We start from the raw sequence: 14,545 nt of genomic DNA on the forward strand, positions 1-14,545 counted from the left end.
GAATGGTGTGCATGTTCACATGCTCTTACAGTGTAAAGTAAACACACAGCTTCAGGCAGAAATGGCATCCACAAACGCACTCATGCAGAAGCAGGGATCCTCAGATTGCATTTTACTCAAGCTGGTGGCTCTCAGCTTTGTCTCTGCTTTGTTTGTTAGAAAAAATATGGCGCTTATGTAACAATTCTCCTTCCATGGACACATGTGTGACATAAGTAATTGACTATTACTTGATGGTGCTAATGAACTTCAGCCATATAGGACTGGCTCAAAAAAAAAAAGGGCAGATTACTGAGTGAAAGAAGCGAATCTGTAAATGCTACATACTGCATAACTCCAACTATATGACATTCTGGAAAAGGCAAAAAACTCTGGAGACAGTACAAAGATCAGTGGTTGCCAGTTTGGAGGGAGGGGGGAAGAGATGACTAGGTAAAGCCACAGGAGGATTCTTACTTAGAATAGTAAAACTATTCTGTATGATACATGTCATTATACATTTGTCAAAACCCACAGACTGTACAACACCAACAGCAAACCTAATATAAACTATGAAATTTAGGTGATAAGATGTCAACGTTAGTTCATCAGTTATAACAAATGTACCACTCTGGTGGGGGATGTTGATAATGGGGGAGGCTATGAGTGTGTAGAGGCAGGAGTTATATGGGAAATCTCTTTACCTTCTGCCCAATTTTTCTGGGAATCAAAAACTGCTCTAAACAATAAATGTGCGTTTGTGTGTGTTTCCGTGTATGTGTAAACACACACATACAATAGAACAGCCTTAAAACTTGTTTTGTTCATATACATTAAACTTTCTGCAGATCACAGAATAAAAGATAACACTTTATTTTAATGGATTCCATTCTGTGTATACATAAAATAAGATGGTCAACATTTATAGTCTCAAAAAATTATGCAAATACTACAAGCAAGTGAACATACTATACAAAGAAAATTTGATACCCCTGTATCATCACATATTGCATGAATATATGATTTATGCAGATATGAAACTTGAATACAAATATAATAAACTAGAGTTTGCATTTTGTTAAGGAACTAAATTTTTCCTATTGGGTTATTTCGATTCTTAAAATATGATTTATTCTGTCGGTATCTAAGGGATACTGAGGCTGGAAGGTGTGGATCAGTATAGTCAGAGAACTCTTATGTGGCCAACAAGTTCAGGCTGGCCTGCTTCTCTGCCTTCTTCTGCCATTTGCTCCCTCCCTCATCCCCCAAGGACACTGTTCCTTTGACCTTCTCCTGGTCCTCCCTCACTCATCACCTTTGCCCACACTGTTTCTTTTGCTTTACTAGGTCTTGCAACAGCATTTGACTTAGCTAGTTCCCTGACCCCTCGAACAGGTGAGGTCTTCCTATCACATGTGTCCACAGCCCTTCTAGCTCTCGCCGAAGTTGGAGTTGCCCGATACCTGTGTAATTCTTAGGTTACCATCTGTTTCCCCTTTTGACCGTAAGCCTCGTCCTGGAATGGTCTGAATATGTCTAGTGGACCACTGTATGCTGAGAGCCCACTGCTGTGCCCGCCACAGAGATAACACTCAATAAACTTCTGTTAAACAAATAAACAAGTACGTAAGTGAAGCTGTACATACATGTACAGGTGATGTGAAGCCAAGCTAGAGAAGCAAAAAAGTGAGAGTTGTTGTTGTTGTTGTTGTTGTTGTTGTTGTTGTTTTCTGTTGAAAGGCAGATGGGGTTAAAGCAAATGAAGCAGTAAGTGGGAGAAGAATAAAGTAGGTGAGGGAAATGGTTGGAAAAGTAGGAGGAAAGACAAAAGGTAAGAGGGTGGAGGAAAAAGATGGAACAGAGGGCAAATTCTAGGGTCTAGTCTGCCTCTTTCTACCTCCCGGAAAGGGTGTCTGCTGCAGCAAAGCATGAAACAATGCAGAGGCAAATATGTACCCTGGGAGGGCCAGATTGAACAGAGGGTTGGAGTGATTTTAGTTTTCTTCACATCTCTCCTGCAAAACTTTTCCCTGAATCTCTGAGGATTTCCAGTCCCAATGAATAGCTCAGTATTACAGCATCTTAGTTCTACCCCGATTTACCATTCTCTCTAGTCCTTTATGAGAAGAAGAACCAATGAAAGAATGCGCAGTAATGGCGGGAGACAGGGATAGCTGACAGGCCCCTCATAGCCCATGGCATCATCTGTAAACGCTCTAACCCCTTTTTTGACCACGTGGGTTGGTATACCCGAGGGACCTGGTGTCACTCATTACAGAACAGGCCCGGGAATCACCTGAAAGAGCAGCGTCCCCATCTGTTCCCAACAATAACCAACACCCACCCCACAACACAATGAAAACAAAACGCACCCAATATAATCATCTAATCTTATTAAAATTACCATCTACAGCCCGAACAGCAGTTAGACCTAGTAATCGTAATAGCAGAAATGTTATCATCTGTTGTAAAAGAAATAGCTCTCTGCCAAGTCTCAGTCATGGATGCTCCACTGACAGGCTACTGCCAAAGTGACTAACGGTGCTATTTTCTGGCTCAAAATATACAACCTCTCTCAATAACACTGCAGGGTTGACATCGTCGATCTATAAAAATTTAAAGCTGACGCTATAGGAAGCAAATTAACATAGAATTTTCTCTGCTCTTTCTGAACAAAATTAGAAAAGAAGAAAGGCCTAAAGGGAGTTTGCCAAAAAAGATAATGAGTTGGCTGTTAAGCAGTAGTATTTCAGAAGCAATTCTAAATAAAAATCAAAACTTACTCTTAAAACTAGAGGATTCCTTGTGCTGGTTTTCTTCCTCTAATGAAATTAACCTTAAAATTAAAAAAAAAAAAGTTTAGTAATCTGTTTCTGAAAATGTTATATTTATGATACAATACCAATAACTGCACTTATAACACACACACACATGCACACACACACACAGACACATGGTGAATGCAGAGTCACTTACAGGCCATACATTTTTACAAAGAAGAAACAAATTTTCTGGCTTTCTCCTGTACCAAGGCTGGTTAGCAGCATCTTAACATGTGAATTGTTAAGATGTTAGCAGCATCTTAACATGTAAGGCACCTATTGTGTAAATATCTAGATGGGCAGTTAGATATAACTAATACAGATATAACTAAGATACTTACAGTTATCACTTTTAAAAACATAGTTTAAAAATTAATGGACAAGCAGGTGTTTATTCTGATTCCTGGTATTGTAGGAGAGACTACCTCAGGAGGCTAGTTAAATTACATATGGCTGAAAGTAGGATCAGTCTCAAATCCAGTCAACTGTCACCTACCCAGCTCTTACCACACATGGGTGAGATCATGGCAGAGACACATTACTACCCTGAGACCCAGCTGGCGTCTCTGAACCTCCCTTCTCGCACGATGCTTCGCCTGCTCCTTCTGAACAAAATTCTTGCTAAATTTTCATTGTCTTTTTATACAGTTACTGGGTTACACTTTTTGAGTTTTTAAAAATAAAGTACTAAAATAAAGGAGAACTCCTAAATTAAAACTATTGGCCAATCTTGAGTGGTTCTCTTCTGAGTAAAGGCTAATCCTTTATTTTGATTCTAGTAACATAAGATAAAAAGAAGGTGCCAGGACTCACCCCACACTCTGCCTCCTACTACACCAAGGCATGGGCCCCTTTCACCTGTCTGAGCCTCACTTCCATCCTTCACACAATGGGGCAGTGCCTATGCTGATTGTGTGGAGGGTTACCATGAGCATGCACTGGGGTGACATAAATAAAGCACCTGGCATGGTACACAGTAAGTACTCACTAAATGGTAGCTAGCATTACCATCATTAGGAATGAATTAAACTGGTTCCCCCAATATCGTCAATTGTACTACAATGATATCACATTCTATAGTCTTCCTATAGTGAAAACTTGTCTTCCTTCTGCACTAAAGAAATTTTCTAGCATTTGCTGTAAACAAAAAAGGGCTAATATTGGCAGGAATATTTCTGTTGGGGTGTGTGTGTGTGTATTTAAAAGTTTATTTAGAAACAGTAAAAATATAAGGCTGTTTTGTCATAAGATTGTCATCTAAATTTTTGTGTGTGTGGAAAAGGAAAAGCAAATCATAAGGTGATCTATTTTGGTTTCCTAGGTTAGCCCATTCGAGATTAATGCTGTTCCTGCAGGCTATGACATCTTACTAGAAAAAGACATAGATTCGTATTTAAACTTTTGCCTTGCTATATGAGTTAGGAACCATGCACCGTATCTGTTGAAAGTTTCTCTCAGTATTTCAAATGACTGGAGGCGCCTTCTTTGTAAAGAGGCGAGAAATGAAGATGGAGCAGTCACTTCCTGTACTCAGAGCTGCTCTCTGCTTCACAGAGAACAGAAGGTCTGAAGATTAGAAAACAAAATGTCAAAACCCAACACTTTTGCATGATAACACCTAAGTACCATATGAATTATGAGGCAATTTCATAGGTTATTTCCTTCTTTGAGAGAAAAGCAGGGGGATTTCCTATCTAGGACAGGATCTTGTAAGTGATGGTAACAAAAGGACCAGATAGGGTCTAGAAAGCTGGGGCTGAGGCCACAAGATAGGGAGCCAGGCAGCCCTGTGACCACTGCCCTTTCCTGCCCCACTAAACTCCTCACAAGTGTGTCCCTTCTAAGTACCCCAGAAATGGGTCTCTTGTTGGGGTGAGTGAGTCCCAGTCTAGCAGGAATATGTGTTGGGGGAGGAATTGGTCTCAATTTTAATACATCCACTCTGAGAAGTGAGGGAGTAGAGCAATTACCCTGCAGCTGAGGCTCCAGCAGACTTGGCCAAGGAGGACTGTGCCACCCTTGCCTGCAAGAAGAAAGATTTTGCCAAGCGAAGTAGCCTGTGACTTACTGGCTCGGCTCCTCTGCTGCGGCCTCTGCACTCTCCTGCTGGGTGATCTTCCTTTCCTCCTTCTCAACCAGCTTTTTCATAGGGTCTTGTAAGCTCTGGATCATGAGCCGTAGACAGTAAAAAGTAAAAAGAAAAAAAAAAAGAAAAGAACAAAAGGAAAAGGAAGATCATCAATAAAAATTTCAACTGCCACTGGTCCCAACAACCAAATCTTAAATTAGAGATTTGGGGAGGTAACCTTGAACCAATCAAGTGGACAGGAATGAAATTTTATATGTTCTCAGACCCATCCAAGAAATACTAGCCTATAAAGTAGAGCTGTTTTGCCACTAGATTTATGTTTTCCCTTTTGTGATAAGTTATTCAAAAGAAGGCCTTTTGGCTATTGCTAACTTTATTTTTCATCTTTAACATGCAGCTAAGATAAACATTCTGTTCTGCTTACAGCCCACACACTGACAGAGTAGAAGCTTTTTCTCCTCCAAAGATGAGATAATCTCATTTTATTTTTAATTTTGTTTGCTACTTTGCAATCTAAAAACAGCTTTAAAAACAAGAGGAAACAAAACCCTTTTTTACAAAAACAGTGGCTTAACATATTCTGACAAGTTAACTCCCACGAGTGGACAAAGCAGGTACATCTAAATCTTTGTAGATTAAAAATGGGGGAGAGCCTTTTTATGGTACATAATTTCTTGAAGTTACTGTTTTCAAGGTTTATTAAGTATTTAAGAAAAGACTTTTTAAAAAGCAAGTGCCTAGAAACTGTACATCGGTGACAAAACCTGAAAAAGCAAAAACATTTCTATAACAACTGAATAATGAGTTATACAAAAAGATCTCTATTCCTGGCCCTAATTAAAATACAAATCTAAAATACAAAAGAAACATCTCGAGATGCTCATCCTGCTTCTACCCTCAGAACTACTGAAGTCCATCCTTTGGGCCTTCACGTCTCTTTTCCCGCCTTCCTTCTTCCTATCTTTCTGGTATGATAACACGCACAGAAGAAGGCAATTAAATGTCATATGCCAACTCTGACTGAGTAGTGATGACTAACTGGAGGGCTGGATGAAGCAGTTTGGACGCTGAATCTCAGCAGAGCAGAGCTCTAATTGATTTTGGTGTCTGCCACGGATACCAGAGGGACACTGGTGTCACCCCTCCTAAGTGCCAGCTCTGTTTCACTCCCTGCACAGAATAATTTTTCCTGAAACATTCAAGCCATCACGTTACCCTTTTTCTCAAGAACCTATAGTAGTTCCTAACTTCTTTCCTTTCTGCCCAGTTTTAAAGATCTTTTAAAATATGATCCTACCTCACTCTCCCAGATCACATCCCACTAACCCCCAAGCGTGAGCTTTCCTTTCAGTTAGACCTGTCTCCTCGTGGTCTCCTATGTGCTACCTGTTCCTTTCCTATCTTTCTTCATTCTGCTTCTTAACCAAAAAAGCTCTCTCTACCTGTCTGGCCACCCTCAAAAGTCCTATCGGTCTTTGCAAAGCCTGGATTAATTACCATGATTTTCCATAAAGCTTCATGCAATAAGCATGCCAAGTTCAAGAAAGTCCTTCCATCTCGAAACTACATTTACAGTTTTATTAACATTTGATTATATCTATTCTGTATTATATTTTGTCTCTTAAAAATATTTTTCAAATCAGAAAAATAATAGAACCACATATAGAACGCTTGGAAATTTTAAAAAAGAAAAATTACTCATAATTCCATTTCTCCCAAAATAATGTTATTATTTTCATATATATCCTTTTTTCCTACACAAATACTTACATACTGAGAATCCCTGTTGTGTATGTGTGCATATAAATATATGTATATATTTTATAAACAGTAGCTCTTAACCAATATAATTTGTGCAGGTAGTTCACAATCAATAACACTCCCTATTAGAGTGGAGAATGTACAAAAGATTTTATATATCTTAAACATTTAATACTGAATTAAAACATATAAACATACATTTATTCGCCATTATTCTAATGTAGGGCCAAGGTTTTCTCATTGACTAGATGTCCTCCGATTGGAGATCTGAAGCATTTTCTTGCATAAAGCACACCCCTCAGGCATCGCCATCATTTTTAATGACTCCCTATTTCTGGACATTTAGATTAGTTCACTCAGTCAACAAACAGTTTTTGTGTGCCTAGCAAGTGCTAGGTGCTGTTCTGGTTGCTGGGGATACACCGGTGAACAAGAGAGACAAACTTATCAGCCAGAGAGGGGTTTCGGCAGAGAACTAAAATAGGGGGATAGAAAGTGATCGGGTCATAACTCCAGTTAACAGGACTATCCTCTCTTGGAAGTGACATTTCAACTGAGAGTTAAATGAAATGAAGGAGCCAGCCATGTGCAGCTCAGGGACAGAGGAGGCCGCCGAGGGCACAGTCCTAAAGGTGGGAATAGCTTGGCTTGTTCGGGGAACAAAGAGAATGCCACTGGGGCTGCGGTATAGTGGGCAAGAGTACAAGACTTATGAGACTGGGATAAAGAGGTCAGCAGGGGTCACACAGGGAGAACATTCCTTTGCCCACATTCATCAATATTTAACATTTTGCCTCATTAGTTTCATCATATTCTTTTGCTCTTTTTGCCTCTCTAATGCATGCTAACTAAATGGAATTCACGATCCTTGGCTGGAAGGGAACATGCTATAAAGAACAACATTGGAACAAATGAGGCAGTTGGAAGATGGACTGTAGTCTAGATGTTCTTTTTTATTTTTATTTTTTAATTATATACTGCAAAGCATCTAGTGAAAGTTGGGCACGTGTGTATGTGCGTGTGCATGTGTATTTTGGAAATGTGCAACCTTAAGGAGGAGTTCGACAGATGTCAAGGACTTACTCTTTTCAATAGATCTGCCAATCACGGCATTTTTATTCCCACACACACACACACACACACACACACACACACACACACACACACACAATTCTCTCCCACTCCCCCCTCAATTCCCCGCTTAGAGAAGTTTTACTCTCTGGTTAAAGTGAAGCCGGGAGTATTTTCAGCTGAGGTTCTATGGCTCCAACACTCACTTTTTGATTCTGTGACACTTGCCTAGGCCTCCTGGTTTGCTCAATTATCTTCTCATTGCATTTCCTTTTTATCAATCAGCACCAGGCAGGGCCAGGACATGCCTGCTCCCAGGCGGCCTGTCTAGCTGCCACGGCACTTGCCTAAGCCCCCGAGATGCCCTTGACAGCTCCATGGTTATCATCCCTTCTGTCTCCAGCCTGACCTCCCCTCATAACCACACTTGAACAGCTCTCAGACAATCCCTTTGTAATGTAAACCACTCCTTCCTTCTTTTCAACCCCTTCCCCTGTTGGGCCATTAGCAGGGACTCAATTGTTGGCTCCCTGTCACCACAATCACAGTTAAGTCATTATTGTGCTTCACCAACAGAATGGCTGCAGTTTCAATTGCTACTTTAATTTATTAATAATTCCTGTGACAATCGTTCCTCTCTTCCTTCTGTTACCATTGTCCCTTTAATAATTTGGCTATAGCCGCTCAAAAGAGATGCTAAATATGTACTTGTTGGTTGATAAATTAATGTACACAAGGTTAAACTGCAAAAGTTAGAGCTCCTTAGCTAGGAGATTCAAAGGGTCAGGAGACTAATATGAAAAGGTTTATGAAACCACAAGGAAAAATAATATTGAGCACATGTACTTGTTTATTAAATAGAATTTTAAACCGAGGGGAATTGTGTGTGTGTATGCACACACACACATATATCAGCTTTACTGAAATATAATTCATAGACCTAGAATTCACCTATTTAAAGCACACCATCCCCGCCGAAAAAGGTATAACATTCACTGGTTTTTAGTATAGTCACAGAGTTGTGCAACCATTACCACAATCGATTTTAGAACATTTTCCAAGAGGCATCTCTTAAAGTAAGAATGAGTTTTAGATCAAACTAAGCTACATACTCCTCTATATAGCAGGAAAAACCCCCAAACCAACACATATGGAACTCGTTTCTTACAAAGATGATATACATGGAAGGGATAAAGAGGCTTAGGGGAATTCCGAAACATCATGGAGGACAAATCATGTTCTCTTTCCTCCCTAAAAATTAGTTCCTAGATGTGACTGTCAGATATAGGATATTCGACATGGTGGACTGCTGCTCTCTCCAAGGCTTGGTTAAAAGGCACAACTGGGGCCTGGGGGAGAGGCGAATTCTTAGATTAAAGTCCACAACTCAGCTGAAAACACTTAACCCTATAGCATCGTGTAAGTCAGAGGTGACAGCATTTTCTGTGTGACATGAACACCTGCTCCGGCAAAATGAATCTAAGAAGGCTGGCTGACAGTACGGATGAGGCAGCCATCAGACGGAACTATTCTGAATCACTGGCTGATGAAAGCCACATTCAAATCCATGTCCAGAAACAAAATGTCAAAGCATTCTGTTTCTAAACCCTAAACCCACTAGGTCTTTCATTAAAATTGCTTGCGAAAATGGCAATACAGCATCCTATAAAACTGAAAAGTTCTCTGTGGAGGAAAAAATGTTTTTTAGACCAAGTAACCTTTCTCTGTTAAGGCTGCACTGACATGCTAATAGTTTCCATCGATCCTTAAATGGTTTCAGGAAGCACACAAGGTATAAGATCAGCGTGACAGAGGAAACTCACAGTCTGAGCTTGCAAAAGTGTCTTAGGAGACAGGTTAATGTAATAATGGGAGTTACTACTTCCAATACAAGGAAAATAAAAAGCAAGAGTAACATTCATCTGAATGAATGCAAAACTACCCAGCAAAACAAATTTCACAGACAAAAGGCCTGGAGCCATCCCTAATATATGACCTACTTTTGATAACTGGATAACATTTTCTCTAATCTTTATGATATTTAATTTTCTTATGCTACTTTCTATTAATTATACTGTATGTATATGAAGGAGCCAAATATTATCTATAAAAGGAAATGAAAGTGCTCAACATAGTGAGGCATGTTAAAAGATGCTGGATTCAGTTGGGTGTGTGTGTATATGTTTGTGTTTATGTAATTGGTAGCACATGAGGAATAAAAAGCAGAGGACATGATGATGTGTATAAACCACGCAATTCATGGATTTGAGCACATGCAGTTATAAATTCATAAAGAACACTATTAATCCAGGACCAGAGGTACTTCAATTGTACTATCAAACAAAACAGTTAAAGAGTAAAGTTAGAGAAAAATGAACACAATCATAAATAAGATATATAATCGTCTTCTTTAAAATAAGATGGAAAATCGGTACTGGGAAGGCACCACAGTGTCCTGGAAAAAGACAGACTTTGGAGATAGATCACATACTGCTGTGACATGGAAATGATCTTCATTCCTTAGGGGGGCCTCTGTTTATCCATCTGAACAGTGGAGCTAATGACAAGTGTATCTTTCTGGGGACACTGTGAGGATTAACTGAGACAATGCTTCTGCAAAGTATTAGGCTCATGGTAAACACTCAAAATGTGCTTTCATATCAATAGCTTTTAAGATCTAAAAAAAATTAGAGTCCTATGGGCTCATCCTGTGTTAGGCACTGAATGTTTTACGCATAAAACCCAGAAAAACACTGTGTTCCCGATTTCCTGACATGGAAATGAAGACAGAGAAGTGAAGTGGCTTGCGTAAGGCCATTCAACCACGAACAGAAGCAACATTAGAAACCAGGTCTTTAAAATTTTAGGACTAGTTGAGAAATAGTATCGAATAGCCAAGCCAAGGACGTTTACTGAACTCCCTTTCACGTGATGTGCCAGGAGATGGAGAGGACTTCGTTCCAAATTCTGAAGGAAGAATCATAGGTTCCTAGGTATCAGAGGGACTGACATAAAAGACACTTTTCACCTACAAGCAAACACTTCAAAGTGTTATTTTTAATTAAAAGTTTACAGTACAGCTGTACTTTTTAAAGGCGGCACTTCTGCTTTCTCCTGCTCTCCTGCCTCACGGCCAGAATTGCCACCTGGAAGAACTGCCACATGGCAGAGTGGAAAAAGCATGAGCACACCTGTTCCCAGACCTACCACATTCTGGGTATGTGGCCTTAGGCAGATTACTAGACCTTTCTGAGCTTCAGTTTCCTCACTGAAACATGGAAACAAGAACAAGTATGCCCGCCTTCCCAAGGTTATTTCGAGGATCAACTAAAATATATGCACTTCACTTTCCACACGTTGATGCTGAACCTAACAGTATTATTAATGAGACAGCACCCAACCTTGGTACTTTAGAGTCACACATAACACGGCCGTCTCTCCTAGGCATTACCACACCTCACCTTAGCAGAGTGCCTGGCTATAAAGTAACTACCTACGGGAACAATAATTTTTTCCTTTCCCCTCAGATGAAGAGTCAGGGGATGGGAAGAGGTGGGAGATGGAGAATTCGCTGTTGTAATGAGGGCCTGAGCTACCAGCTGCCCAGAAGAACAAGTATCAGTCATTATAAGGGATGAATGAACTGATAACCAGCCACACTCTGGCTTGTCCACCTAAGATTTCAGTAGTGGTTGTGGTTAGTTCCTCTCCCCTACCCCTACCACCGTCCACTTCCAGTGACCTGGATGCATCCCAATTTGCTGTTTGCAGGGATCTGGCCTGGAGCAGCTTGGGGGGGCGGGGAAAAACCCAACCATTCTGCTACATGCTGTGTAAAGTAACGACACTGAGAGAAAACTTGAAAGTCTGAAAGGGTATTCTGGATGCTCGCCATGAGTAATTGCCATGTTGGGACTGGCAACTAAAATAGCATTGCAGAGATATTTACCCAATTTTCATAAAAACTATTATGGCTTTATTTTCAAAGCAAGTAACTACAGAGCCATGTGGCTTGTCGGTAAATGTTCAAGTGATTAACTGAGAAATGTGGAGGTGGGTGGAAGAAGGCTGTTAGGCATATGAATTCGAGAAAAACAAAATTGAGAAAAACAAAATTTAGACAAAGATGTTTTTTGAATTGTGAAAGCTAAAAAAGCATTTTGGTCTCCAGAATGATGTTCCATATAACAGTGCTGTCTTAGACCCCAGGAGAGAAAGGAGGGAACATGGGCACATCTGTTTCGATGGTTATTTTTGAACATGCTCAGAGTTAGGTTTTCAAATTCAGGTTTCCTTAGAGTTAGAAACCTGGCACAGACTGAGAACTAGTTGCAAAGCCAAACTGCATTTTTAGAATAAGCCCTGTTGTAGGGGCGGGAAGCTCTCCTTGCTTGTAGGCCTGCCCCGCCCTCTCATGTCTCTGTGGGAATTACATGAGCCCACACTGGCATGCAGGGGTAAAGGATGGGGCTGGGAATAGAGCTGGCAGAGCATCTGTGGGAGTCAGGAAGGGAGTGGGTTAGGTCACCTGGGTGAGGTCTGAGACACCTCCTTCCTATCCCATTGCTATTCATAGCCTTGCTTGTGAAACTCACTGCAAAACTAATCATCCAGAGTAAAAAAATGGTGTTTAAGAAAGTAATAACTTAAGCTGGGCTACAAAACCTTGTCTACCTCAATAAATGCTTCTTTACTGATACTGTCAATGCCTACCTTCTGGATCCATCAGAGAATCTGTGACAAGTCCATCCCGATCTCCCCCACCATGGCGCTACTGGCGCCACCACCATGGCTGCCACCCTTACTGCCACCACTACCTCTCAACCACCATTGCCACCACCAGCACCACACAGCTGGAGAATGGCAGACTTGGACTTGAGGCTAGGTCTGACTGGCTCCCAAGTTTGCGATCTGACATACTATGCTTTATCCCGTATCCAGAGTCAGAAACCCGCCTTTCCTTCCAAAAACACTGGAATGAGCACATCACAGGATTACACTTTGCTAGCAGCCATTTTCATTAAATATAGCCATTCTGATCTCTTTAAAAACACAAATGCAGAAGGACATGCCTTCTCTCCAAGTTCTGAACGAGTGTGTCCACTTCTTCAAAAGAGCCAACGCTCACTTCTCTATATAGACATCTAACTCAACCATGTCCCAGCATGCCAGACAGGGACGAAAAAGCCATTGATACAAATAGAATTTTAGATTTTCCAGGGAAAAGCCACTTGACTCCTGAGGGCTTTTTCTTTTTTTTTTTTTCTTTCCTCATGTCTGTTCCATGGGGAAATATATAAGTAAATGACATCCTGGAAAGATGAAGCAAACATGACCACATCTGAGGGTTGGTAATTTAAGATGAGTACTGCTTTCCTACAGTCAGCATTTCATTTAGTTTTTTAAAAAGTGCTTTATACTCTTAGTCTAAATTACTTTCTCTAAAAAAGTGACAGTGCTTTTAAGATAGCTAGTAACATTCCATTCCTATCCCCATGACTTGATAATTTCTACCATGTGAAAGACATTTCCAGATGATTTAGAAATGGTATAAAATTAACACAAGCAAAATATATATGCTTAGTAGCATTTTAATGAATCAATAAATATTTATTGTTTGAAAATATGAGATTACAGCATTGCTTTTTTTATTGGAAACCACAAAAGATAGTCTTTCTACTTTAAATTGAGCTGTTACGATTATTAGATTAAAAAATTGTGCAATATTAAATTTCAATGCTAAATTTTCCAAAAAGTTAAAACCCTACAAAAATCTATCTATCATAAATTAAAATGATGAAGGACTATGTCACTAAAAGTGGAATATTATCAGGAGTGAATAAAAAAAGCTATTGTTACATAAAACGTGACCAGGAAATATTCACAAAATTTAAAAATAGTGACTTGTATATTTTTCAAGTTGTAAAAAGTGGAGACAATTCACTTTTATAACAAAACTATTTCAAAAAAGAACTACACATATTTTCCAGAGAAAGGTTCATTAAAAATAAAACTTGAACTTCTGGGGCATGAGCTATATCCCTGTAATTTTGCAGCAAAAGACTCATTCCTCCAAACAGGATGCACCAATTGTTTAACACATTAATTATCATCCTTCATCAAGCATAAAACTAACAGTCAGGAAATACAGCTGCAGTGGCACAATTACCAACACACTTAGAATACACCCTGCAGCAAAGAAAACAAATGGGTTGCTTTTCATTAACAGAGCTTGGCAAACCTCTCCAAAGAAAATGTTTTCTTTCCAGCTAGAGTCCCAAAAGGCATTTAAGGGGCTATTTGCTTAGGTAAATCCAGAGAACAAATAAATCGTAAAAGTATCTATTTAAATTTCAAAATATCAATTATCAATATACAGTGCCATTCAGAAGATTGTATGCATTAAAAGATGACTTGATCAAATCAAAATCTTTCAAATATAAGGCAAGTATATAAAAAATATATTAGTGCAAGAGGGTTGGTAAGTCAGGTAATATGCTCATACTTGATGTTGATACATAAGGTGTTAATGGTTTTCATTTTTATGTTTCATGACATATAATATGATATGCAATGTGCCTCTACCTATGAGATGACGGGCTGTGTAATAACGGGATTCTGTTATGTAGGTTTGAGTCCATATAAAGAAAATAAAGAGCTACTAGCTTGAGATTCTAATATAACATGTCATAATTGAAAGTTTAGATGGATAACATTCAAGAGAGGTAATAAAAGCATAGTTTATTTGGTTGATTTCTGGACACAGTATTCCTGATATTACTGTAATCATATCACACCTTAACAGAGGTATTACTCCTACTGA

The 14,545-nt window shown here is 39.5% G+C and overlaps 1 protein-coding gene across 10 annotated transcripts in view; it reads right to left on the reverse strand.

The window, feature by feature from the left end:
• The window catches only part of ICA1 (islet cell autoantigen 1), a 132,564-nt gene that overhangs the window by 22,149 nt on the left and 95,870 nt on the right, over positions 1 to 14,545 (reverse strand). For all 10 annotated transcript variants that reach the window (XM_039862323.1, XM_039862312.1, XM_039862291.1 and 7 more), the window contains exons 9-10: positions 4,870 to 4,964; positions 2,763 to 2,815 (exon numbers count right to left, since the gene is read on the reverse strand). In XM_039862323.1, the coding sequence (XP_039718257.1) occupies positions 2,763 to 2,815; positions 4,870 to 4,964 (148 nt within the window). The remainder of the gene's footprint in view (positions 1 to 2,762; positions 2,816 to 4,869; positions 4,965 to 14,545) is intronic.

This window comes from Pteropus medius, unplaced genomic scaffold (assembly GCF_902729225.1).
Source record: "Pteropus medius unplaced genomic scaffold, Ma_sr-lr_union100, whole genome shotgun sequence".
Lineage (NCBI taxonomy): Eukaryota > Metazoa > Chordata > Mammalia > Chiroptera > Pteropodidae > Pteropus > Pteropus medius.